Source organism: Oncorhynchus keta, chromosome 21 (genome assembly GCF_023373465.1).
Source record: "Oncorhynchus keta strain PuntledgeMale-10-30-2019 chromosome 21, Oket_V2, whole genome shotgun sequence".
In the NCBI taxonomy this organism is placed as follows: Eukaryota; Metazoa; Chordata; class Actinopteri; order Salmoniformes; family Salmonidae; genus Oncorhynchus; species Oncorhynchus keta.
In genome coordinates, this window is record NC_068441.1 from 49,917,453 (window position 1) to 49,942,452 (window position 25,000).

At 44.3% G+C, this 25,000-nt stretch overlaps 1 protein-coding gene across 9 annotated transcripts in view; it reads left to right on the forward strand.

The window, feature by feature from the left end:
- dock3 (dedicator of cytokinesis 3) overlaps positions 1 to 25,000 on the forward strand; it is a 532,012-nt gene that overhangs the window by 363,135 nt on the left and 143,877 nt on the right. For all 9 annotated transcript variants that reach the window (XM_052474129.1, XM_052474134.1, XM_052474126.1 and 6 more), the window contains exon 12: positions 5,893 to 6,040. In XM_052474129.1, the coding sequence (XP_052330089.1) occupies positions 5,893 to 6,040 (148 nt within the window). The remainder of the gene's footprint in view (positions 1 to 5,892; positions 6,041 to 25,000) is intronic.

Consider the following 25,000-nt stretch of genomic DNA (forward strand, 5'->3'; position numbering starts at 1 on the left):
ACCAGTAGGACATGTCAGTACATACACACAACCAGTAGGACATGTCAGTACATACACACAACAAGTAGGACATGTCAGTACATACACACAACCAGTAGGACATGTCAGTACATACACACAACAAGTAGGACATGTCAGTACATACACACAACAAGTAGGACATGTCAGTACATACACACAACCAGTAGGACATGTCAGTACATACACACAACAAGTAGGACATGTCAGTACATACACACAACAAGTAGGACATGTCAGTACATACACACAACAAGTAGGACATGTCAGTACATACACACAACCAGTAGGACATGTCAGTACATACACACAACCAGTAGGACATGTCAGTACATACACACAACAAGTAGGACATGTCAGTACATACACACAACAAGTAGGACATGTCAGTACATAAACACAACCAGTAGGTCACATGTCAGTACATAAACACAACCAGTAGGTCACATGTCAGTACATACACACAACCAGTAGGTCACATGTCAGTACATACACACAACCAGTAGGTCACATGTCAGTACACACAACCATTAGGTCATATGTCAGTAAATACACACAACCAGTAGGTCACATGGGGGAAAGGCATTGTGCTGTGAGCTGTTGCGTTATTTATTTTTTATATAAGATGGCACTCATGGCTCTGTATAATACTGTATGGTTTCTTGAATTTGTTCTGGACCTGGTGGGACTGTGAAAAGACCACTGTTGGCATGTCTGGTGGGGTAAGTGTGTGTGTGTGTCAGTGCTGTGTGTAAGTTGACTATGCAAAAACTTTGATTTTCCAGCACATTAATGTTTCTTATAAAAACAAGAAGTGATGCAGTCAGTCTGTCCTCAACTCTTAACCAAGAGAGACTGACATGTATAGTATTAATATGAACCCTATCATTACAATGAAGAGCAAGACGTGCAGCTCTGTTCTGGGCCAGTTGCAGCTTAACGAGGTCCTTCTTTGCAGCACTTGACCATATGACTGGACAATAATCGAGATAAGATTAAACTAGAGCCTGCAGGACTTTCTTTTAGGTGTGTGGTGTCAAAAAATCAGAGCATCTTTTTACTACGGACAGACCTCTCGCCATCTTTACAACCATTGGATCTATACAGTGCCTTGGAAAGTATTCAGACCCCTTGACCTTTTCCACATTTTGTTACGTTAAAGCTTTATTCTAAAATGGATTTTAAAAAATCCTCAGCAATCTACACACAATAACCCATAATGACAAAGCAAAAACAGGTTTCATAGAAAAAAGCAAGCCACGATGTCGAAGGAATTGTCCGTAGAGCTCAGAGACAGGATTGTGTCGACGCACAGATCTGAGGAAGGTTACCGAAAAATGTCTTGCAGCATTGAAGGTCCCCAAGAACACAGTGTCCTCCATCATTCCTAAATGGAAGAGGTTTGGAACCACCAAGACTCTTCCTAGAGCTGGCTACCCGGCCAAACTGAGCAATCGGCTGAGAAGGGCCTTGGTCAAGAAGGTGACCAAGAACTCGATTGTCACTCTGGCAGAGCTCCAGAGTTCCTCTGTGGAGATGGGAGAACCTTCCAGAAGGACAAACATCTCTGCAGCACTTCACCACTCAGGCCTTTACGGTAGATTGGCCAGACGGAAGCCACTCCTCAGTAAAAGGCACATGACAGCCCGCTTGGAGTTTGCCAAAAGGCACCTAAAGACTCTCAGACCATGAGAAACAAGATTCTCTGGTCTGATGAAGCCAAGACTGAACCTTTGACTACCAAGTGTTACGTCTGGAGGATACCTAGCACCATCCCTACAGTGAAGCGTGGTGGTGGCAGCATCATGCTGTGGGGATGTTTTTCAGCGGAAGGGACTGGGAGACTAGTCAAGATTGAGGAATAGATGAACAGCGCAAAGTACAGAGAGATCCTTGATGAAAGCCTGCTCCAGAGTGCTCAGGACCTCAGACTGTGACAAAGGTTATCCTTCCAACAGGATAACGACACTAAGCACACAGCCAAGACAACGTGGGAGTGGCTTTGGGACAAGTCTCTGAATGTTCTTGAGTTGCCCAGCCAGAGTCTGGACTTGAACCCTATCGAAAATCTCTGGAGAGACCTGAAAATAGCTGTGCAGCAACTCTCCCATCCAACCTGACAGAGCTTGAGAGGATATACAAAGAAGAATGGGAGAAACTCTCCAAATACAGGTGTGCCAAACTTGTAGCGTCATACCCAAGATGACTGGAGGCTGTAATCGCTGCCAAAGGTGCTTCAACAAATTACTCTAATATTTTATTATTATTGTCATTATGGGGTATTATGTGTAGATTGATGAGGACAAAAAAGAAACCATTTTATAAATTTCAGAACAAGGCTGTAACCTAACAAAATGTAGAAAAACGTCAAGGTGTCTGAATACTTTCTGAATGCACTGTATGTTTAGACCATGACAGTTTACAGTCTACGGTAACACCAAGTTATTTAGTCTCATCAACAGCCATTCATTAACATATTCAGCTGAGGTCTAGAACTTAGGGAATCATTTGTGCAAAATACAATGCTCTTAGTTTTAGAGATGTTCAGGACCAGTGTATTACTGGCTACCCATTCCAAAACAGACTGCAACTCTTTGATAAGGGTTTCAGTGACTTCATTAGCTGTGATTGCTGATGTGTACATGGTTGAATCATCAGCATACATGGACACACATGATGTGTTTGATGCCATTGGAATGTCATTGGTAAAAATGATAAAAATTAGAAAAGAGTAGAGGGCCAAGAGAGCTTCCCTGCAGTACACCAAACTTTACATGTTTGACATTAGAGAAGCTTCCATTAAAGAAAACCCTCTCTCAGTTCTATTAGATAGATACTGTAGCTCTGAATCCATGATATGGCAGAGGTTGAAAAGCCATAACACATGAGTTTTCTCAATAACAATTTATGGTCAATAATATCAAAGGCTGCACTGAAATCTAACAGTACAGTTCCCACAATCTTCTTATTATCAATTTCTTTCAACCAATCATCAGTAATTTGTGTCAGTGCAGTACATGTTGAGTGCCCTTCTCTATAAGCATACTGAAAGTCTGTTGTTAATTTGTTTATAGAAAAATAGCATTGTATTTGGTCAAACACAATTTCTTTCAGCAGTTTGCTTAGAGCTGATGGCAGGCTGATAGGTCTGCTGTTAGAACGAGTAAATGCCTTTCCTCTGGGCTTAGATTAAATATATGACAGACAGGAGTGGCTGTAGAGTGAGCTACCATCCCCAGTAGCTTTCCATATATGTTGTCAGGTTTGTCTTTATTGATAGATAACAATCATTTTTCCAACTCTCCCACACTAACTTTATAAAATTCAAATTTACAATTTTCTTTTTGCTTTTCTTTCTTTTTTTTTTACGCATGAGTTGGTCTGCTGTAGTTAGGCCGTGTTACCACTCTTGGGTAGCGGAATTACTTTGGCTTCCCTCCAGGCCTGAGGTCAAAGACTTTCCTCTAGGCTCAGATTAAAGATATGACAGATAGGAGTGGCTAGAGAGTCAGCTACCATCCTCAGTAGATTTTAATCTATGTTGTCAATGCCAGGAGGTTTGTCATTATTGACCGATAACAATCATTTTTCCACCTCTCCCACACTAACTTTACAGAATTCAAACTTGCAAATGCTTTTCTTTCATTATTTGTTTATTTATGCGTGAATACAATAGCTCACTGTTCATTGTTGGAATTTCCTGCCTAAGTTTGCCCACTTTACCAATGAAGTAATCCTCAAAATAATTGGTCACATCAAATGGTTTTGTGATGAATAAGCCATCTGATTCGATGAAAGATTTTCTCTTTGAATTTGTTTTTCTGCCCATAATTTCATTTAAAATACTCCAAAGCTTTTCTTCCGTCATTCTTTATATCATTGATCTTGGCTTCATAATACAGTTTCTTCTTCCTTTTGTTGAGTTTAGTCTCATCATTTCTCAATTTGCAGTAAGTCAGATGTGCAGCCAGACGTATTAGCCAGTCCTTTGATTATGTTATTATTTCATTCCAAGTCCATCTCATCTCTACAGAGCTGCTATCTTTGCTGTCTGACAAAATCACTATTTTAGTAGTTCTTCAATGTAAATAAGACATAATTTTATGACAGCTGAATACCAATATCAATCACTTAGATTGCGTATTTTCAGGTAGAGATACATCTGCTTTTTATCCCTCTTTATCGTGGATTTTAAAAAAATATATATAAAATGGAATTCAAATACTTGAACCGACTTCAGTCAATTAGTTTAATTTTGGTTAATCGCTCAGCACTACTTTTTAAACATCACTACAAGTTTGCATTTCCTGCTGTGCAGGAAAACTCCTGAGACAACAGGATGATCAAATTAACATCCAGTATCTGTAGTCCCTGTTTAGGGCTACTCTCAGAATCTCACAACGTTTTTCTGCTACTGTCTGCTCAGATCCAGGTGACATTTAGGCTATGACAGACAGACAGACAGACAGACAGACAGACAGACAGACAGACAGACAGACAGACAGACAGACAGACAGACAGACAGACAGACAGACAGACAGACAGACAGACAGACAGACAGACAGAAAAACAGACAGACAGACAGACAGACAGACAGACAGACAGACAGAAAAACAGACAGACAGACAGACAGACAGACAGACAGACAGACAGACAGACAGACAGACAGACAGAAAAACAGACAGACAGACAGACAGACAGACAGACAGACAGACAGACAGACAGACAGACAGACAGACAGACAGAAAAACAGACAGACAGACAGACAGACAGACAGACAGACAGACAGACAGACAGAAAAACAGACAGACAGACAGACAGACAGACAGACAGACAGACAGAAAAACAGACAGACAGACAGAAAAACAGACAGACAGACAGACAGACAGACAGACAGACAGACAGAAAAACAGACAGACAGACAGAAAAACAGACAGAAAAACAGACAGACAGACAGACAGAAAAACAGACAGACAGACAGACAGACAGACAGACAGACAGACAGACAGACAGACAGACAGACAGACAGACAGACAGACAGACAGACAGAAAACAGACAGACAGACAGACAGACAGACAGACAGACAGACAGACAGACAGAAAAACAGACAGACAGACAGACAGACAGACAGACAGACAGACAGACAGACAGACAGACAGACAGAAAAACAGACAGAAAAACAGACAGAAAAACAGACAGACAGACAGACAGACAGACAGACAGACAGACAGAAAAACAGACAGACAGACAGCCAGACAGCCAGACAGACAGACAGACAGACAGAAAAACAGACAGACAGACAGACAGACAGACAGACAGACAGACAGACAGACAGACAGACAGACAGACAGAAAAACAGACAGACAGACAGACAGACAGACAGACAGACAGACAGACAGACAGACAGACAGACAGACAGACAGACAGACAGAAAAACAGACAGACAGACAGACAGACAGACAGACAGACAGACAGACAGACAGACTGCGGTGATCACAGAACAGTTGTTGCCACTGCTGTGTGTTCTGTGTTCCCCTTCACTCCTTCAGACAGGACTATCCATGGTAAACACACATGGATAGGCATAGTCATGGTTGTTTGTCTCGCTACATTGTTTCATAGCTAGCATATTCACACAGGGTTGTTTACATGTGAGTGTATCATTGTCATGGTATGGTATGATGTGATTGTGATAAGGTCTCTCTCTCTCTGTATATGTGTGTGTGTGTGTGTGTGTGTGTGTGTGTGTGTGTGTGTGTGTGTGTGTGTGTGTGTGTGTGTGTGTGTGTGTGTGTGTGTGTGTGTGTGTGTGTGTGTGTGTGTGTGTGTGTGTGTGTGTGTGTGTGTGTGTGTGTGTGTGTGTGTGTGTGCAGGTCGGATGCTGCTGAATGACTCTAAGAAGGGTCCTCCTCACGTCCAGTACAGAAGGCCGTACGGCTGTGCGGTTCTGGCCATGAGTGATGTCCTACAGACCATCTCAGAACTAAAGGAGGAGAAGGACTTTGTTCTCAAAGTCTACACGTGAGTAGCATACACACACACACACACATTCGGACACACACACACACACATACTTGCACGCACACATGACCATACATTATGCATACACACACACACATTCGGACACACACACACACACACATACTTGCACGCACACATGACCATACATTATGCATACACACACACACACATTCGGACTCACACACATTCGGACACACACATTGCGCATGCTGTATATATATCTATATAGCCAGTATTGCCTTTTTAAACAGACTCCAGTCACATCCTGATAGCCAGTCCACCATTAGACTCAGACATATTAGAATAGGAAACAAACCCTTGTAATACTGAATGCCGATGCAATATTCCCCATCAGCAATGAACAACTAATGATGAACTCCTTCTGGCCATAGAGAATAGAGAAATCAGCGTATTAACATTGTAAAGTGATTATGCCCAAAATGGTTGCATTTGTAAGGCTTTTTGTCTTTGTAAAAATACAACAGAAATGGTTATGTCTTGCTCTGTTGGGCTCATTAGGCCCTTATGTTTTTCCCCCATCACACAGTCTTAATGTGTTCACTATGGAAATGAAGCAGAAGTGGAATGCTGATCGAGTCAGCATTGAAGAAACACTACTTACTAATTTTCCACAAGTGAAATTGAACTCGACTGTTAAGCGTTAAGGTTATGTTAGCACGCCGTAATAAATGTTGATATATGACCGTCTCGATTCGGTTTTATTTATTTAGATTTGAAAATTGTTTTTTTTATATACATCAAATCAAATTGATTTATATAGCCCTTCGTACATCTGCTGATATCTCAAAGTGCTGTACAGAAACCCAGCCTAAAACCCCAAACAGCAAGCAATGCAGGTGTAGAAGCACGGTGGCTAGGACAAATTCCCTAGAAAAGGCCAAAACCTAGGAAGAAACCTAGAGAGGAACCAGGCTATGTGGGGTGGCCAGTCCTCTTCTGGCTGTGCCGGGTGGAGATTATAACAGAACATGGCCAAGATGTTCAAATGTTCATAAATGACCAGTATGGTCCAATATTGGATAAAGGTTTTAGACTCAGACCCAGAAAATGTTATATATAATATAATACATTGCAGTTGAGGAACATTCTGCTTTGAAAGTTGATAAACTTGTAAACCACACTTTTGAGAAAATAGCCCTTGAATGTTTTGGTACACGTAGACGAGAGCTCTTCTTTGTCTTCACCCTTGATGGCTGATATATCTTTCGAAAACAGTGCGGTAGAAAGGACTATCAACACATACCGAGCAGCTCACGTTTATAGACAGAAGCATGCTACATGACAGACCAATCCAAAACTCATCTCCCAGCATGTCCAGTCCATCCATTATCTCAGCCAATCATGGCTAGCGGGAAGTTTCCTGGCTTTTTCCATGGCTAAACCAACCGGGCTCGTAATTTACGGATAAAATACAATTTTGTCATTAAGGTACATGAAAGTTCATATGTCCTGAAGGCATTTATGCTATAAAAAAAAACGCATTACGCTCAAATGCCTCTCCTGTGAAGGAGTGACGTGCGACATATGCCTAGCTAATAGATACAATTGTTTGATCTGTTGATTGTGGTTGATTTAATAATTGATTGACTCTAATTTAAGCAGAGATGTTCAAAAAAAAATTCTACTGTATTTTTTAACTACAGTTGAAGTCAGAAGTTTACATACACCTTAGCCAAATACATTTTTTTTTAACTATTTTTTTCACAATTCCTGACATTTAATCCTAGTAGAAATTCCCTGTCTTAGGTCAGTTATGATCACCACTTTTATTTTATGAATGTGAAATGTCAGAATAATAGTAGAGAGTGTCGCGGCTGTTGAAAGAACTGGACCAAGGTGCAGCGTGGTGAGCGTACATGTTCCTTTATTTCATATCAAGCCGACAAAAACAATATACCATCCAAAACAACCGTGAAGCTAAAGTGCCAACAAACAAAGACAACTTCTCATACAGAAAGAAGGGAAAAGGGCTAACTAAGTATGGTTCCCAATCAGAGACAACGATAGACAGCTGTCCCTGATTGAGAACCATACCCGGACAAAACATACAAACACTAAATCATAGAAAACGAAACCTAGAATGCCCACCCCAAATCACACCCTGACCAAACCAAATAGAGACATGAAAAGGATCTCTAAAGTTAGGGCGTGACAGAGAGAGTGATATATTTCAGCTTTTCTTTCTTTCATCACATTCCCAGTGGGTCAGAAGTTTACATTCACTCAATTAGTATTTAGTAGCATTGCTTTTAAATTGTTTAACTTGGGTCAAACGTCTTGGGTAGCCTTCCACAAACTTCCCACAATAAGTTGGGTGAATTTTGGCCCATTCCTCCTGACAGAGCTGGTGTAACTGAGTCAGGTTTGTAGGCCTCCTTGCTCGCACATGCTTTTTCAGTTCTGCCCACAAATATAATTGAGGTCAGGGCTTTGTGATGGCCACTCCAATCCCTTGACTTTGTTGTCCTTAAGCCATTTTGCCACAACTTTTGAAGTATGCTTGGTGTCATTGTCCATTTGGAAGAGCCATTTGCGACCAAACTTTAACTTCCTGACCGATGTCTTGAGATGTTGCTTCAATATATCCACATAACTTTCCTTCCTCATGATGCCATCGATTTTGTGCACTAGTCCCTCCTGCAGCAAAGCACCCCCAGAACATGATGCTGCCACCCCCGTGCTCCCCCCACGGTGGGGATGTTGTTCTTTGGCTTGCAAGCCTCCCCTTTTTCCTCCAAACATCACGATGGTCATTATGGCCAAACAGTTCTATTTTCGCTTCATCAGACTAGAGGACATTTCTCCAAAAAGTACGAAATTTGTCCCCATGTGCAGTTGCAAACCGTAGTCTGGCTTTTTTATGGCGGTTTTGGAGCAGTGGCTTCTTACTGAGTTGTTTGACGGCTACGTGGTCCCATGGTGTTTATACTTGTGTACTATTGTTCATACAGATGAACGTAGTACCTTGAGGCGTTTGGAAATTGTTCCCAAGGATGAACCAGACTTGTGAAGGTCCACAATTTTTTTTCTAAGATCTTGGCTGATTTCCTTTGATTTTCCTATGATATTAAGCACTGAGTTTGAAGGGAGGCCTTGAAATACATCCACAGGTACACCTCCAATCGACTCAAATGATGTCAATAAGTCTATCAGAAGCTTGTAAAGCCATGACATAATTTTCTGGAAATGTCCAAGCTGTTTTTACCTCATTGGGATAGGCGTGTCGCTAGCAGGACACCTCGACAACGTCCGGTGGAATTGCAGAGAGCCAATTTCAAATTAAATTACAATAAATATTTAACTTTTGTCACGTCTGGATAAGAGCGTCTGCTAAATGACTTAAATGTCATAATTATGAGACCAAGGCGCAGAGTGATAAGAATACATTCTTCTTTAATTAACTAAAAACACTTAAACAAACTAACAAAACAACAAAACGAACGTGAAGCTATGATAAACCGAGTGCTGACATGCAGCTACACTTAGACAATAACAGACAATAACCCACCTTTATTTATCCAGGTAGGCTAGTTGAGAACAAGTTCTCATGTACAACTGCGACCTGGCCAAGATAAAGCATAGCAGTGTGAACAGACAACACAGAGTTACACATGGAGTAAACAATTAACAAGTCAATAACACAGTAGAAAAAAATAGAAGATGGCAACCTAAATAGGATCCCCAATCAGAGACAACGATAAACAGTTGTCTCTGATTGGGAACCAATTCAGGCCACCATAGACCTACATATACCTAGACATACCAAAACCCCATAGAATTACAAAAACCCTACAAAAAGACAAGAGTAGTGGAAATATCCTGTATTACCAAATCATGAGAGCAAACCACACACAAGTCAGAGTTATCATAAAGTCCATCTTTAATTATATGAGCTCCATCACAACCCTGTGACTCTCAGATTAATTCAGTGTCTATAAATGAATTGTCTGAGAGTGCTTACACATTGAAACTGAGATCCTTTATAGCAAAGACACACATAGCCAGACAGCATTGGCTATACATTATCGTTCAGCTTTGTCTCCTAAACTATGTTCTTATCTCGCTCTTGGTACCACTCAGGACCAAAAGCATATATCAAATACACCCCTCTTGGACAAGATCACAGAGACACACTGACTGGCACACAGACATTGTGGAGCCAAGAGATAATTAGTTCCCCCTCAATCATCCCTTCGCATGGTTTAAAAGATATGTTTACATATGAAGACAAGCTTGACCCCTCCCCTCTCTGAGGCCCAAGTAACTGAACCCAGGACAGAGAAATGATAACTGCAAATGGCCACCACTATAGTACAACAAGATACATTCTAAATGACAAGTAACTCACAAGCATATAATGAAAATAAAACATCTTATCTATGTTACCCAACTATTCTGATTCATCCCCAACACAAGAAAAAAACTCACATACCACCCTCGTCACACCCTGACCTAACCAAAATAATATAGAAAACAAAGATAACTAAGGTCAGGGCGTGACAACTTTCATAATATCACAAGTGCAATACATCAAAATTAAGCTTCATTTGTTGTTAATCCAGCCGCCGTGTCAGATTTCAAAAAGGCTTTACGGCGAAAGTAAACCATGCGATTATCTCAGGACAGCACCCCGCATACCAACACATGAAAAACATATTTCAACCAGGCAGGTGTGACACGAAAGTCAGAAATAGCTCTATAAAAAATGCCTTACCTTTGATCATCTTCTGTTGGCACTCCAAAAGGTCCCAGTTACATCACAAATGGTCCTTTTGTTCGATATTGTCCTTATTTATATCCATAAAAACTCAGTTTAGCTGGCGGGCTTCAGTCAATAATCCACCCAGTTTCCCTCCATCAAAATGCATACAAATTGAATCCCAAACGTTACTAATAAACTTTTCCAAAAAAGTCAAACAACGTTTATAATCAAACCTTAGGTATCCTAATATGCAAATAGTATGTTCATTACCGGAGATAAATAAGAAAGAACAAGCTTTAATCTGTCTCTAAACAATTGTTGGAAGAATTACCTGTGTCATGTGTCATGCATACAAAGTAGATGTCCTAACTGACTTGCCAAAACTAAAGTTTGTTCACAATAAATTTGTGGGAGTGGTTGAAAAACGAGATTTAATGGCTCCAACCTAAGTGTATGTAAACTTCCGACTTCAACTGTAGATGTCGTCTAAAGTTCTGGTTTAGACATTTTAACAGTTTAGACGGTTTTAAAACAAATATGTCGGTCATTCCTTGAAGAAAATCCCTCATATTCAACATCATAGCCCTGTGTAGAATGGCAGAGACTTCCAGAACAGAGGAGACCAGAACAGGTTGAATATTTTGTTACCATTGGCACCAAAAGGGATTGGATCAGAGCAGGGGTTGGCAGTGAAGTGATTATGCTGGCTTGGAGCTAATCAGCTGAAATGGACTGGAGGGAGTTCTGGACTGTAGTTGCTGTGGTTCTGTGGCAGTCAGGTGAGAGGTATCGCAGTCTCTCTCTTGCTCTCGCTTTCTCGCACGCTCTCTCTCCCGTGTGCTTTCTCATGTGCTCTCTCTCTGTCTCTCTCTCTATCTCTTTCTCGATCTCAATTTCTGTCTCGATCTCTTTTTATTTCTCTCTTGGTATTTCTCTCTCCTCCCCTCTCTTTTTTCCCTCTCTCTTTTATGTCATTTCGGTCATCTCAATTAAATGAGTCTCTCTCTCTCTCTCTCTCTCTTTCTGTCTCTCTCTCTCTGTTTCCTTTCTCTCTCTCTGATTATCAAATGTCAGGTTCTACATTGTTGACGAGCCTTGTCTTCTTGCTGGGTATTTGGATGAACCCAGACGTTTTATTGGTCAGAACACAGGTGGATATTGTCTCTGTGCTGGGTGTCTTGTTTAGATAAGGAGATTCTCTGTGGAGGCAGTGGATATTGGCTGGGTATTAGGATGAGGTAACCTTGGAGATGCTTGGAGACAGGCTCTGTGCTGTCTGGGTATTAGGATGAGGTAACCTTGGAGATCCTTAGAGACGGGGCTCTGTGCTGTCTGGGTATTAGGATGAGGTAACCTTGGAGATCCTTAGAGACAGGCTCTGTGCTGTCTGGGTATTAGGATGAGGTAACCTTGGAGATGCTTGGAGACGGGCTCTGTGCTGTCTGGGTATTAGGATGAGGTAACCTTGGAGATCCTTGGAGACAGGCTCTATGCTGTCTGGGTATTAGGATGAGGTAACCTTGGAGATGCTTGGAGATGGGCTCTGTGCTGTCTGGGTATTAGGATGAGGTAACCTTGGAGATGCTTGGAGACGGGCTCTGTGCTGTCTGGGTATTAGGATGAGGTAACCTTGGAGATCCTTGGAGACAGGCTCTGTGCTGTCTGGGTATTAGGATGAGGTAACCTTGGAGATGCTTGGAGACAGGCTCTATGCTGTCTGGGTATTAGGATGAGGTAACCTTGGAGATCCTTGGAGACAGGCTCTGTGCTGTCTGGGTATTAGGATGAGGTAACCTTGGAGATGCTTGGAGACGGGCTCTGTGCTGTCTGGGTATTAGGATGAGGTAACCTTGGAGATGCTTGGAGACGGGCTCTGTGCTGTCTGGGTATTAGGATGAGGTAACCTTGGAGATGCTTGGAGACGGGCTCTGTGCTGTCTGGGTATTAGGATGAGGTAACCTTGGAGATCCCTGGAGACAGGCTCTATGCTGTCTGGGTATTAGGATGAGGTAACCTTGAGATCCTTAGAGACAGGCTCTATGCTGTCTGGGTATTAGGATGAGGTAACCTTGAGGAGACAGGCTCTGTGCTGTCTGGGTAGGATGAGGTAACCTTGGAGATGCTTGGAGACAGGCTCTGTGCTGTCTGGGTATTAGGATGAGGTAACCTTGGAGATGCTTGGAGACAGGCTCTATGCTGTCTGGGTATTAGGATGAGGTAACCTTGGAGATCCTTGGAGACAGGCTCTATGCTGTCTGGGTATTAGGATGAGGTAACCTTGGAGATCCTTGGAGACAGGCTCTGTGCTGTCTGGGTATTAGGATGAGGTAACCTTGGAGATGCTTGGAGACGGGCTCTGTGCTGTCTGGGTATTAGGATGAGGTAACCTTGGAGATCCTTGGAGACAGGCTCTATGCTGTCTGGGTATTAGGATGAGGTAACCTTGGAGATGCTTGGAGACGGGCTCTGTGCTGTCTGGGTATTAGGATGAGGTAACCTTGGAGATGCTTGGAGACGGGCTCTGTGCTGTCTGGGTATTAGGATGAGGTAACCTTGGAGATGCTTGGAGACGGGCTCTGTGCTGTCTGGGTATTAGGATGAGGTAACCTTGGAGATCCTTAGAGATGGGCTCTGTGCTGTCTGGGTATTAGGATGAGGTAACCTTGGAGATGCTTGGAGACAGGCTCTGTGCTGTCTGGGTATTAGGATGAGGTAACCTTGGAGATCCTTAGAGACGGGGCTCTGTGCTGTCTGGGTATTAGGATGAGGTAACCTTGGAGATCCTTGGAGACAGGCTCTATGCTGTCTGGGTATTAGGATGAGGTAACCTTGGAGATGCTTGGAGACAGGCTCTGTGCTGTCTGGGTATTAGGATGAGGTAACCTTGGAGATCCTTAGAGATGGGCTCTGTGCTGTCTGGGTATTAGGATGAGGTAACCTTGAGATCCTTGGAGACAGGCTCTGTGCTGTCTGGGTATTAGGATGAGGTAACCTTGGAGATGCTTGGAGACAGGCTCTATGCTGTCTGGGTATTAGGATGAGGTAACCTTGGAGATCCTTAGAGACAGGCTCTATGCTGTCTGGGTATTAGGATGAGGTAACCTTGGAGATCCTTAGAGACAGGCTCTGTGCTGTCTGGGTATTAGGATGAGGTAACCTTGGAGATCCTTGGAGACAGGCTCTGTGCTGTCTGGGTATTAGGATGAGGTAACCTTGGAGATGCTTGGAGACGGGCTCTGTGCTGTCTGGGTATTAGGATGAGGTAACCTTGGAGATGCTTGGAGACAGGCTCTGTGCTGTCTGGGTATTAGGATGAGGTAACCTTGGAGATCCTTAGAGACGGGGCTCTGTGCTGTCTGGGTATTAGGATGAGGTAACCTTGGAGATCCTTGGAGACAGGCTCTATGCTGTCTGGGTATTAGGATGAGGTAACCTTGGAGATCCTTAGAGATGGGCTCTGTGCTGTCTGGGTATTAGGATGAGGTAACCTTGGAGATCCTTAGAGATGGGCTCTGTGCTGTCTGGGTATTAGGATGAGGTAACCTTGGAGATGCTTGGAGATGGGCTCTATGCTGTCTGGGTATTAGGATGAGGTAACCTTGGAGATGGGCTCTATGCTGTCTGGGTATTAGGATGAGGTAACCTTGGAGATGCTTGGAGATGGGCTCTATGCTGTCTGGGTATTAGGATGAGGTAACCTTGGAGATGCTTGGAGATGGGCTCTATGCTGTCTGGGTATTAGGATGAGGTAACCTTGGAGATCCTTGGAGATGGGCTCTGTGCTGTCTGGGTATTAGGATGAGGTAACCTTGGAGATGCTTGGAGATGGGCTCTATGCTGTCTGGGTATTAGGATGAGGTAACCTTGGAGATGCTTGGAGACAGGCTCTGTGCTGTCTGGGTATTAGGATGAGGTAACCTTGGAGATCCTTAGAGATGGGCTCTGTGCTGTCTGGGTATTAGGATGAGGTAACCTTGGAGATGCTTGGAGACAGGCTCTGTGCTGTCTGGGTATTAGGATGAGGTAACCTTGGAGATCCTTAGAGACGGGCTCTGTGCTGTCTGGGTATTAGGATGAGGTAACCTTGGAGATCCTTAGAGATGGGCTCTGTGCTGTCTGGGTATTAGGATGAGGTAACCTTGAGATCCTTAGAGACAGGCTCTGTGCTGTCTGGGTATTAGGATGAGGTAACCTTGGAGATCCTTAGAGACAGGCTCTATGCTGTCTGGGTATTAGGATGAGGTAACCTTGGAGATCCTTGGAGACAGGCTCTATGCTGTCTGGGTATTAGGATGAGGTAACCTTGGAGATCCTTAGAGACAGGCTCTATGCTGTCTGGGTATTAGGATGAGGTAACCTTGAGATCCTTAGAGACAGGCTCTGTGCTGTCTGGGTATTAGGATGAGGTAACCTTGGAGATCCTTGGATACATTTTAAAAGGATCAAAATATTTCAAAGGTTCATTTTATGCGTGGTTACTCAAGGGTACATAAAGCTTCTCCTTATCCAAACAGCATGGCTGCCCACGACAGCTGAAACAGAGCATTACCTAGTCAACAGCATTGTCCTACTTTTTATCAGGCCCACAATGTGGAAGCAATGCACTACAATCCTGTGTACGTGGCAGAGACTGACCAATATCAGCACCACCAGCTAGCACCTCCATCCCAGGCTGTCCCAGCGTGCCACGAGGGGCTGGTAAAGGTCTGATCCATGTAGCTGTACAATGAGCAGCCCACTTCCACAATAAGCACCTCCACCTGCATTTGGCCACACAGGAAAGTCCCTCATCATCAACATCACACCAGCTTCTTGTTACACCAGAATGCGCACACACACACACACACACACACACACACACTGACCCACCGAGCCCATACCCAGCATGCCCTCGTTCACACTTTTATCCACTCTGCTGCTTTCCAATAAGGTGTAAGTGATCCTTTCCAGAGTGCTGTGCAGCACATCCACCAGCCCAGGGCTCTTAGTGGGACATATCCATATCATTGAGGTCATGGAGAAGAGTGGCCGTGTGTGCGTGCGTGCGCGCGTGTGTGTGTGTGTGTGTGTGTGTGTGTGTGTGTGTGTGTGTGTGTGTGTGTGTGTGTGTGTGTGTGTGTGTGTGTGTGTGTGTGTGTGTGTGTGTGTGTGTGTGTGTGTGTGTGTGTGTGTGTGTGTGTGTGTGTGTGTGTGTGTGTGTGTGTGTGTGTGTGCGTGTGTGTTGATGAGGTATGGGAAGAAAGGGAACTAGAGACCAGCTAGAAGACAGATATGCAGACTGGCAGGCAGGCAGACAGACAGAGACAGACATACAGACATACAGACTGGCAGGCAGACAGACAGACAGACAGACAGACAGACAGACAGACAGACAGACAGACAGACAGACAGACAGATAGGCAGACTGCAGGGATATAGCTAGCTAGCAGGATCTCACTCACTCATGAACTGCAGTAGTATTGGACAGGGACAGATAATGATGCTGAATACTGCAGTAGTATTGGACAGGGACATCCTTAGAGATGGGCTCTGTGCTGTCTGGGTATTAGGATGAGGTAACCTTGGAGATGCTTGGAGACGGGCTCTGTGCTGTCTGGGTATTAGGATGAGGTAACCTTGGAGATCCTTAGAGACGGGGCTCTGTGCTGTCTGGGTATTAGGATGAGGTAACCTTGGAGATCCTTGGAGACAGGCTCTGTGCTGTCTGGGTATTAGGATGAGGTAACCTTGGAGATGCTTGGAGACGGGCTCTGTGCTGTCTGGGTATTAGGATGAGGTAACCTTGGAGATCCTTGGAGACGGGCTCTGTGCTGTCTGGGTATTAGGATGAGGTAACCTTGGAGATCCTTGGAGACAGGCTCTGTGCTGTCTGGGTATTAGGATGAGGTAACCTTGGAGATGCTTGGAGATGGGCTCTGTGCTGTCTGGGTATTAGGATGAGGTAACCTTGGAGATCCTTAGAGATGGGCTCTGTGCTGTCTGGGTATTAGGATGAGGTAACCTTGGAGATGCTTGGAGACAGGCTCTATGCTGTCTGGGTATTAGGATGAGGTAACCTTGGAGATCCTTAGAGACAGGCTCTATGCTGTCTGGGTATTAGGATGAGGTAACCTTGGAGATCCTTAGAGACAGGCTCTGTGCTGTCTGGGTATTAGGATGAGGTAACCTTGGAGATCCTTAGAGACAGGCTCTGTGCTGTCTGGGTATTAGGATGAGGTAACCTTGGAGATGCTTGGAGACGGGCTCTGTGCTGTCTGGGTATTAGGATGAGGTAACCTTGGAGATGCTTGGAGACAGGCTCTGTGCTGTCTGGGTATTAGGATGAGGTAACCTTGGAGATCCTTAGAGACGGGGCTCTGTGCTGTCTGGGTATTAGGATGAGGTAACCTTGAGATCCTTGGAGACAGGCTCTATGCTGTCTGGGTATTAGGATGAGGTAACCTTGGAGATCCTTAGAGATGGGCTCTGTGCTGTCTGGGTATTAGGATGAGGTAACCTTGGAGATCCTTAGAGATGGGCTCTGTGCTGTCTGGGTATTAGGATGAGGTAACCTTGGAGATGCTTGGAGATGGGCTCTATGCTGTCTGGGTATTAGGATGAGGTAACCTTGGAGATGGGATGGAGACAGGCTCTATGCTGTCTGGGTATTAGGATGAGGTAACCTTGGAGATGCTTGGAGATGGGCTCTATGCTGTCTGGGTATTAGGATGAGGTAACCTTGAGATGCTTGGAGATGGGCTCTGTGCTGTCTGGGTATTAGGATGAGGTAACCTTGGAGATGCTTGGAGACGGGCTCTATGCTGTCTGGGTATTAGGATGAGGTAACCTTGGAGATGCTTGGAGACAGGCTCTGTGCTGTCTGGGTATTAGGATGAGGTAACCTTGGAGATGCTTGGAGACAGGCTCTATGCTGTCTGGGTATTAGGATGAGGTAACCTTGGAGATCCTTGAGATGGGCTCTGTGCTTTCTGGGTATTAGGATGAGGTAACCTTGGAGATGCTTGGAGACGGCTCTGTGCTGTCTGGGTATTAGGATGAGGTAACCTTGGAGATCCTTAGAGATGGGCTCTGTGCTGTCTGGGTATTAGGATGAGGTAACCTTGAGATCCTTAGAGACAGGCTCTGTGCTGTCTGGGTATTAGGATGAGGTAACCTTGAGATCCTTAGAGACAGGCTCTGTGCTGTCTGGGTATTAGGATGAGGTAACCTTGAGATCCTTGGAGACAGGCTCTATGCTGTCTGGGTATTAGGATGAGGTAACCTTGGAGATCCTTGGAGACAGGCTCTATGCTGTCTGGGTATTAGGATGAGGTAACCTTGGAGATCCTTAGAGACAGGCTCTGTGCTGTCTGGGTATTAGGATGAGGTAACCTTGGAGATGCTTGGAGACAGGCTCTGTGCTGTCTGGGTATTAGGATGAGGTAACCTTGGAGATCCTTAGAGACGGGGCTCTGTGCTGTCTGGGTATTAGGATGAGGTAACCTTGGAGATCCTTGGAGACAGGCTCTATGCTGTCTGGGTATTAGGATGAGGTAACCTTGGAGATCCTTGGATACATTTTAAAAGGATCAAAATATTTCAAAGGTTCATTTTATGCGTGGTTACTCAAGGGTACATAAAGCTTCTCCTTATCCAAACAGCATGGCTGCCCACGACAGCTGAAACAGAGCATTACCTAGTCAACAGCATTGTCCTACTTTTTATCAGGCCCACAATGTGGAAGCAATGCACTACAATCCTGTGTACGTGGCAGAGACTGACCAATATCAGCACCACCAGCTAGCACCTCCATCCCAGGCTGTCCCAGCGTGCCACGAGGGGCTGGTAAAGGTCTGATCCATGTAGCTGTACAATGAGCAGCCCACTTCCACAATAAGCACCTCCACCTGCATTTGGCCACACAGGAAAGCCCCTCATCATCAACATCACACCAGCTTCTTGTTACACCAGAATGCGCACACACACACACACACACACACACACACACACACTGACCCACCGAGCCCATACCCAGCATGCCCTCATTCACACTTTTATCCACTCTGCTGCTTTCCAATAAGGTGTAAGTGATCCTTTCCAGAGTGCTGTGCAGCACATCCACCAGCCCAGGGCTCTTAGTGGGACATATCCATATCATTGAGGTCATGTAGAAGAGTGGCCGGGTGTGCGTGCGTGCGCGCGTGCGCGCGCGCGCGCGCGTGTGTGTGTGTGTGTGTGTGTGTGTGTGTGTGTGTGTGTGTGTGTGTGTGTGTGTGTGTGTGTGTGTGTGTGTGTGTGTGTGTGCGTGCGTGTGTGTTGATGAGGTATGGGAAGAAAGGGAACTAGAGACCAGCTAGAAGACAGATATGCAGACTGGCAGGCAGACAGACAGAGACAGACATACAGACTGGCAGGCAGACAGACAGAGATTGACAGACAGGCAGACAGATTGGCAGACAGGGACACAGACAGGCAGGCAAACACAGACAGACAGACAGACAGACAGACAGACAGACAGACAGACAGACAGACAGACAGACAGACAGACAGACAGACAGACAGACAGACAGACAGACAGACAGACAGACAGATAGGCAGACTGCAGGGATATAGCTAGCTAGCAGGATCTCACTCACTCATGAACTGCAGTAGTATTGGACAGGGACAGATAATGATGCTGAATACTGCAGTAGTATTGGACAGGGACAGATAATGATGCTGAATACTGCAGTAGTATTGGACAGGGACAGATAATGATGCTGAATACTGCAGTAGTATTGGACAGGGACAGATAATGATGTTGAATACTGCAGTAGTATTGGACAGGGACATATAATGATGCTGAATACTGCAGTAGTATTGGACAGGGACAGATAATGATGCTGAATACTGCAGTAGTATTGGGCAGGGACAGATAATGATGCTGAATACTGCAGTAGTATTGGACAGGGACAGATAATGATGCTGAATACTGCAGTAGTATTGGACAGGGACAAATAATGATGCTGAATACTGCAGTAGTATTGGACAGGGACAGATAATGATGCTGAATACTGCAGTAGTATTGGACAGGGACAGATAATGATGCTGAATACTGCAGTAGTATTGGACAGGGACAGATAATGATGCTGAATACTGCAGTAGTTTTGGACAGGGACAGATAATGATGCTGAATACTGCAGTAGTATTGGACAGGGACAGATAATGATGCTGAATACTGCAGTTGTATTGGACAGGGACAGATAATGATTCTGAATACTGCAGTAGTATTGGACAGGGACAGATAATGATGCTGAATACTGCAGTAGTATTGGACAGGGACATATAATGATGCTGAATACTGCAGTAGTTTTGGACAGGGACAGATCATAATGCTAAATACTGCAGTAGTATTGGACAGGGACAGATAATGATGCTGAATACTGCAGTAGTATTGGACAGGGACAGATAATGATGCTGAATACTGCAGTTGTATTGGACAGGGACAGATAATGATTCTGAATACTGCAGTAGTTTTGGACAGGGACAGATCATAATGCTAAATACTGCAGTAGTATTGGACAGGGACAGATAATGATGCTGAATACTGCAGTAGTATTGGACATGGACAGATAATGATGCTGAATACTGCAGTAGTTTTGGACAGGGACAGATAATGATGCTGAATACTGAAGTAGTATTGGACAGGGACAGATAATGATGCTGAATACTGCAGTAGTATTGGACAGTGACAGATAATGATGCTGAATACTGCAGTAGTATTGGACAGGGACAGATAATGATGCTATGTGGATGAATTAGCTAGTACAGTGGTTACAATATACTGTAGCTGTCGCTATGTGGATGAATTTGCCAGTACAGTGGTTATAATATACTGTAGCTGTCGCTATGTGGATGAATTTGCCAGTACAGTGGTTATGATGAGGTCAATGCCCAGGATACCCGGGCCAGGTCGATTAGAAAGGCCTGCTCACAGAAGTGTTTTAGGGAGCGTTTGACAGTGATGAGGGGTGGTCGTTTGACTGCGGCTCCGTGGCGGATACAGGCAATGAGGCAGTGATCGCTGAGATCCTGGTTGAAGACAGCGGAGGTGTATTTGGAGGGCCAGTTGGTCAGGATGACGTCTATGAGGGTGCCCTTGTTTACAGAGTTAGGGTTGTACCTGGTGGGTTCCTTGATGATTTGTGTGAGATTGAGGGCATCTAGCTTAGATTGTAGGACTGCTGGGGTGTTAAGCATATCCCAGTTTAGGTCACCTAACAGAACAAACTCTGAAGCTAGATGGGGGGCGATCAATTCACAAATGGTGTCCAGGGCACAGCTGGGAGCTGAGGGGGGTCGGTAGCAGGCGGCAACAGTGAGAGACTTATTTCTGGAGAGAGTAATTTTCAAAATGAGTAGTTGGAACTGTTTGGGTATGGACCTGGAAAGTATGACATTACTTTGCAGGCTATCTCTGCAGTAGACTGCAACTCCTCCCCCTTTGGCAGTTCTATCTTGACGGAAGATGTTATAGTTGGGTATGGAAATCTCTGAATTTTTGGTGGCCTTCCAGAGCCAGGATTCAGACACGGCAAGGACATCAGGGTTAGCAGAGTGTGCTAAAGCAGTGAGTAAAACAAACTTAGGGAGGAGGCTTCTGATGTTTACATGCATGAAACCAAGGCTTTTTCGATCACAGAAGTCAACAAATGAGGGTGCCTGGGGACATGCAGGGCCTGGGTTTACCTCCACATCACCCGCGGAACAGAGAAGGAGTAGTATGAGGGTGCGGCTAAAGGCTATCAAAACTTGTCGCCTAGAGCGTTGGGGCCAGAGAATAAGAGGAGCAGGTTTCTGGGCATGGTAGAATATATTCAGGGCATAATGCGCAGACAGGGGTATGGTGGGGTGCGGGTACAGTGGAGGTAAGCCCAGGCACTGGGTGATGATGAGAGAGGTTGTATCTCTGGACATGCTGGTTGTAATGGGTGAGGTCACCGCATGTGTGGGAGGCTGGACAAGGGCTCCATTGTGAACTAAAACAATGATAACTAACCTGAACAACAGTATACAAGGCATATTGACATTTGAGAGAGACATACAGCGAGGCATACAGTAATCACAGGTGTTGAATTGGGAAAGCTAGCTAAAACAGTAGGTGAGACAACAACAGCTAATCAGCTAGCACAACAAACAGCAGGTAAAATGGCGTTGACTAGGCAACGGGGCCGACAGATAAAACAAACAAGCAGAATGGAGTACCGTGATTAATGGACAGTCCAGCGTGCATCAGCTATTTAGCCAAGAGATCAGTGTCCAGGGGGCAGCGGTGGATGGGCAGGGAAGCTGGACTGGCGAGTGTTATCCAGGTTTTAAAAAAAACTAACAATGACTAAATAGCTTGTAGCTAGTTAGCTGGTTAGCGTCTGGAGGTTCTTGAGTGTGTTCTAAAAAAATTAAAAATCAAAAATAATAATATCACATTGGGTGAGGCAGGTTTCCGGAAGGTATAAACAAATTAAAAAACAAAAAGAGATAGAGAGTAAATATGGGTCTAGTGAGTGTTTGGGATGCGGCGATTCAGACGGTTAGCAGGCCTGTGCTAACAAGCTAACAGTTCGTAGGCCCGGGCTAGACAAGGTAGCAGTTAGCGGACCGGAGCTAGACAAGCTAGCAATTAGCAGGCCGAATTAGCAAGCAGGGAGATAGCGAGGGCTAGAGAGTTAGCCTTTGGGGGACGTAGCGATGGGGTGAGTCTGGTTATTCCTCTTCATGCGGTGACATCGATAGACCGGTCGTGGGCCCGGGTATTGTAGCCCAGGAGTATGCTACAGTTGCTCTGGCCGGGCTAGCTTCAAGCTAAGTGGGTGGAAACGCTTAGCTGGTGGGAAGATCCAGCTGAAAAAAATGTTCCGGATGAATCCGGGGATGAAAAATAAATAGGTCCGTTATGCTCTGGTTAGAGTCGCGTTGTTCGAACTGGCGAGAGCTTTCCGGGCTGAGGTTAGCTGATGACCGGTTAGCTGAAGAACGTTAGCATAGCTGGTGGTTAGCTGGCTAGCTTCAGTTGAGGGGTTCCGGTTCCGAAGTAAATATAAATACTTTAGGAAAAATAGCTACATTGGGTGAGGCGGGTTGCAGGAGAGTATTTGGAAGCTTAGGTTTAGCAAAATGTTTTTAAAGAGATATTGGTCCTTCTGTAGCTCAGTTGGTAGAGCATGGCGCTTGTAACGCCAGGGTAGTGGGTTCGATTCCCGGGACCACCCATACGTAGAATGTATGCACACATGACTGTAAGTCGCTTTGGATAAAAGCGTCTGCTAAATGGCATATATTATTATTATATTATATGCGAAGAAAAATATGTAAAAAAACTAAAAAGAAACAATATATACAGGGGACATGACACGACAGGACGACTTACTGCTACGCCATCTTGGAAAAACTATATACGTTATGTGGATGAATTAGCTAGTAGAGTGGCTATAATATACTGTAGTTGTGTGGATGAATTAGCTAGTAGAGTGGCTATAATATACTGTAGTTATGTGGATTAATTAGCTAGTAGAGTGGCTATAATATACTGTAGTTATGTGGATGAATTAGCTAGTAGAGTGGCTATAATATACTGTAGTTATGTGGATGAATTAGCTAGGTGTCCAGTATATAAGTACAGTATTTTGAAAACGTTGACCTTGCCTAATCTTTGGATTTATGTCATGTTTTGTATGTTTAGTAGATTGTCCCTCATACCGGAAACATGATGTTCCACAGTCATTGTGCTGTAAGTCATAGACGGCCTTTATATCAGCCTTCAGATAGAAAACAAGCAGCAGTTAGGACAGAACAGAAACACAGCCAAGTAGAGAGGGATAAAATGGTAGTGAAGCCCATGAGAAGCAGACATATCTGGACTGTATGAGCATCACATCGGCAGACTGGCTCTCAGTACAGAGAGGACCTCTAGTGGGGGCAAGGCAAGGAGAGCTCTGCAGCATGGGTGGAGTAGAACAGAACAGGGTAGAACACAGTAGAGTTGAATAGAATAGATACACAAGGAGAGCTCTGCAGCATGGGTGGAATAGAACAGAACAGGGTAGAACACAGTAGAGTTGAATAGAATAGATACACAAGGAGAGCTCTGCAGCATGGGTGGAGTAGAACAGAACAGGGTAGAACACAGTAGAGTTGAATAGAATAGATACACAAGGAGGGCTCTGCAGCATGGGTGGAGTAGAACAGAACAGAGTAGAACACAGTAGAGTTGAATAGAATAGATACACAAGGAGGGCTCTGCAGACTGGAATACATAATATAGAGTAGAGGAGAACAGAATAGAATATAACAGAACAGAGCAGAACAGAAAAAAATAGAACAGAACAGAACAGAATAGAACAGAACAGAATAGAGCAGAACAGAATAGAGCAGAACAGAACAGAATAGAGCAGAACAGAACAGAGCAGAACAGAATAGAGCAGAACAGAACAGAATAGAGCAGAACAGAATAGAGCAGAACAGAATAGAGCAGATTTGAATAGAACAGAACAGAATAGAGCAGAACAGAATAGAGAAGAACAGAACAGAACAGAATATAGCAGAATAGAACAGAACAGAACAGAACAGAATAGAGCAGAACAGAATAGAACAGAACAGAATATAACAGAATAGAACAGAACAGAATATAACAGAACAGAATAGAGCAGATTTGAATAGAACAGAACAAAATAGAGCAGAACAGAATAGAACAGAACAGAATATAACAGAATAGAACAGAACAGAATATAACAGAATAGAATAGAGCAGAACAGAGCAGAATAGAACAGAACAGAATAGAACAGAACAGAATAGAGCAGAACAGAACAGAGCAGAGCAGAACAGAATAGAACAAAGCAGAAGAGAACGGAATAGAGCAGAACAGAACAGAGCAGAACAGAGCAGAACAGAGCAGAGCAGAACAGAACAGAGCAGAACAGAACAGAACAGAGCAGAACAGAACAGAACAGAGCAGAAGACACCTCTGCAGCCTGCCTCAGTCATTGGAACAATCAGAACAAATCCAGAAGCACATGACATTACAGCAGAGATGGGAAAAGTGTGAAGAGAACAACTTCCTGGGACACACATTGTGTACGGTGGCATTTTATACCAGAAGTGCCCAGGGCAGCTGGATGCAAGCCCTTATGAAGTGGAAGAGAAGTGCCATACAGCAGACAGTTTTACTATTTACATAATGCCTTTAACATAACACACATAACACATGATATGATGCTTAGAAT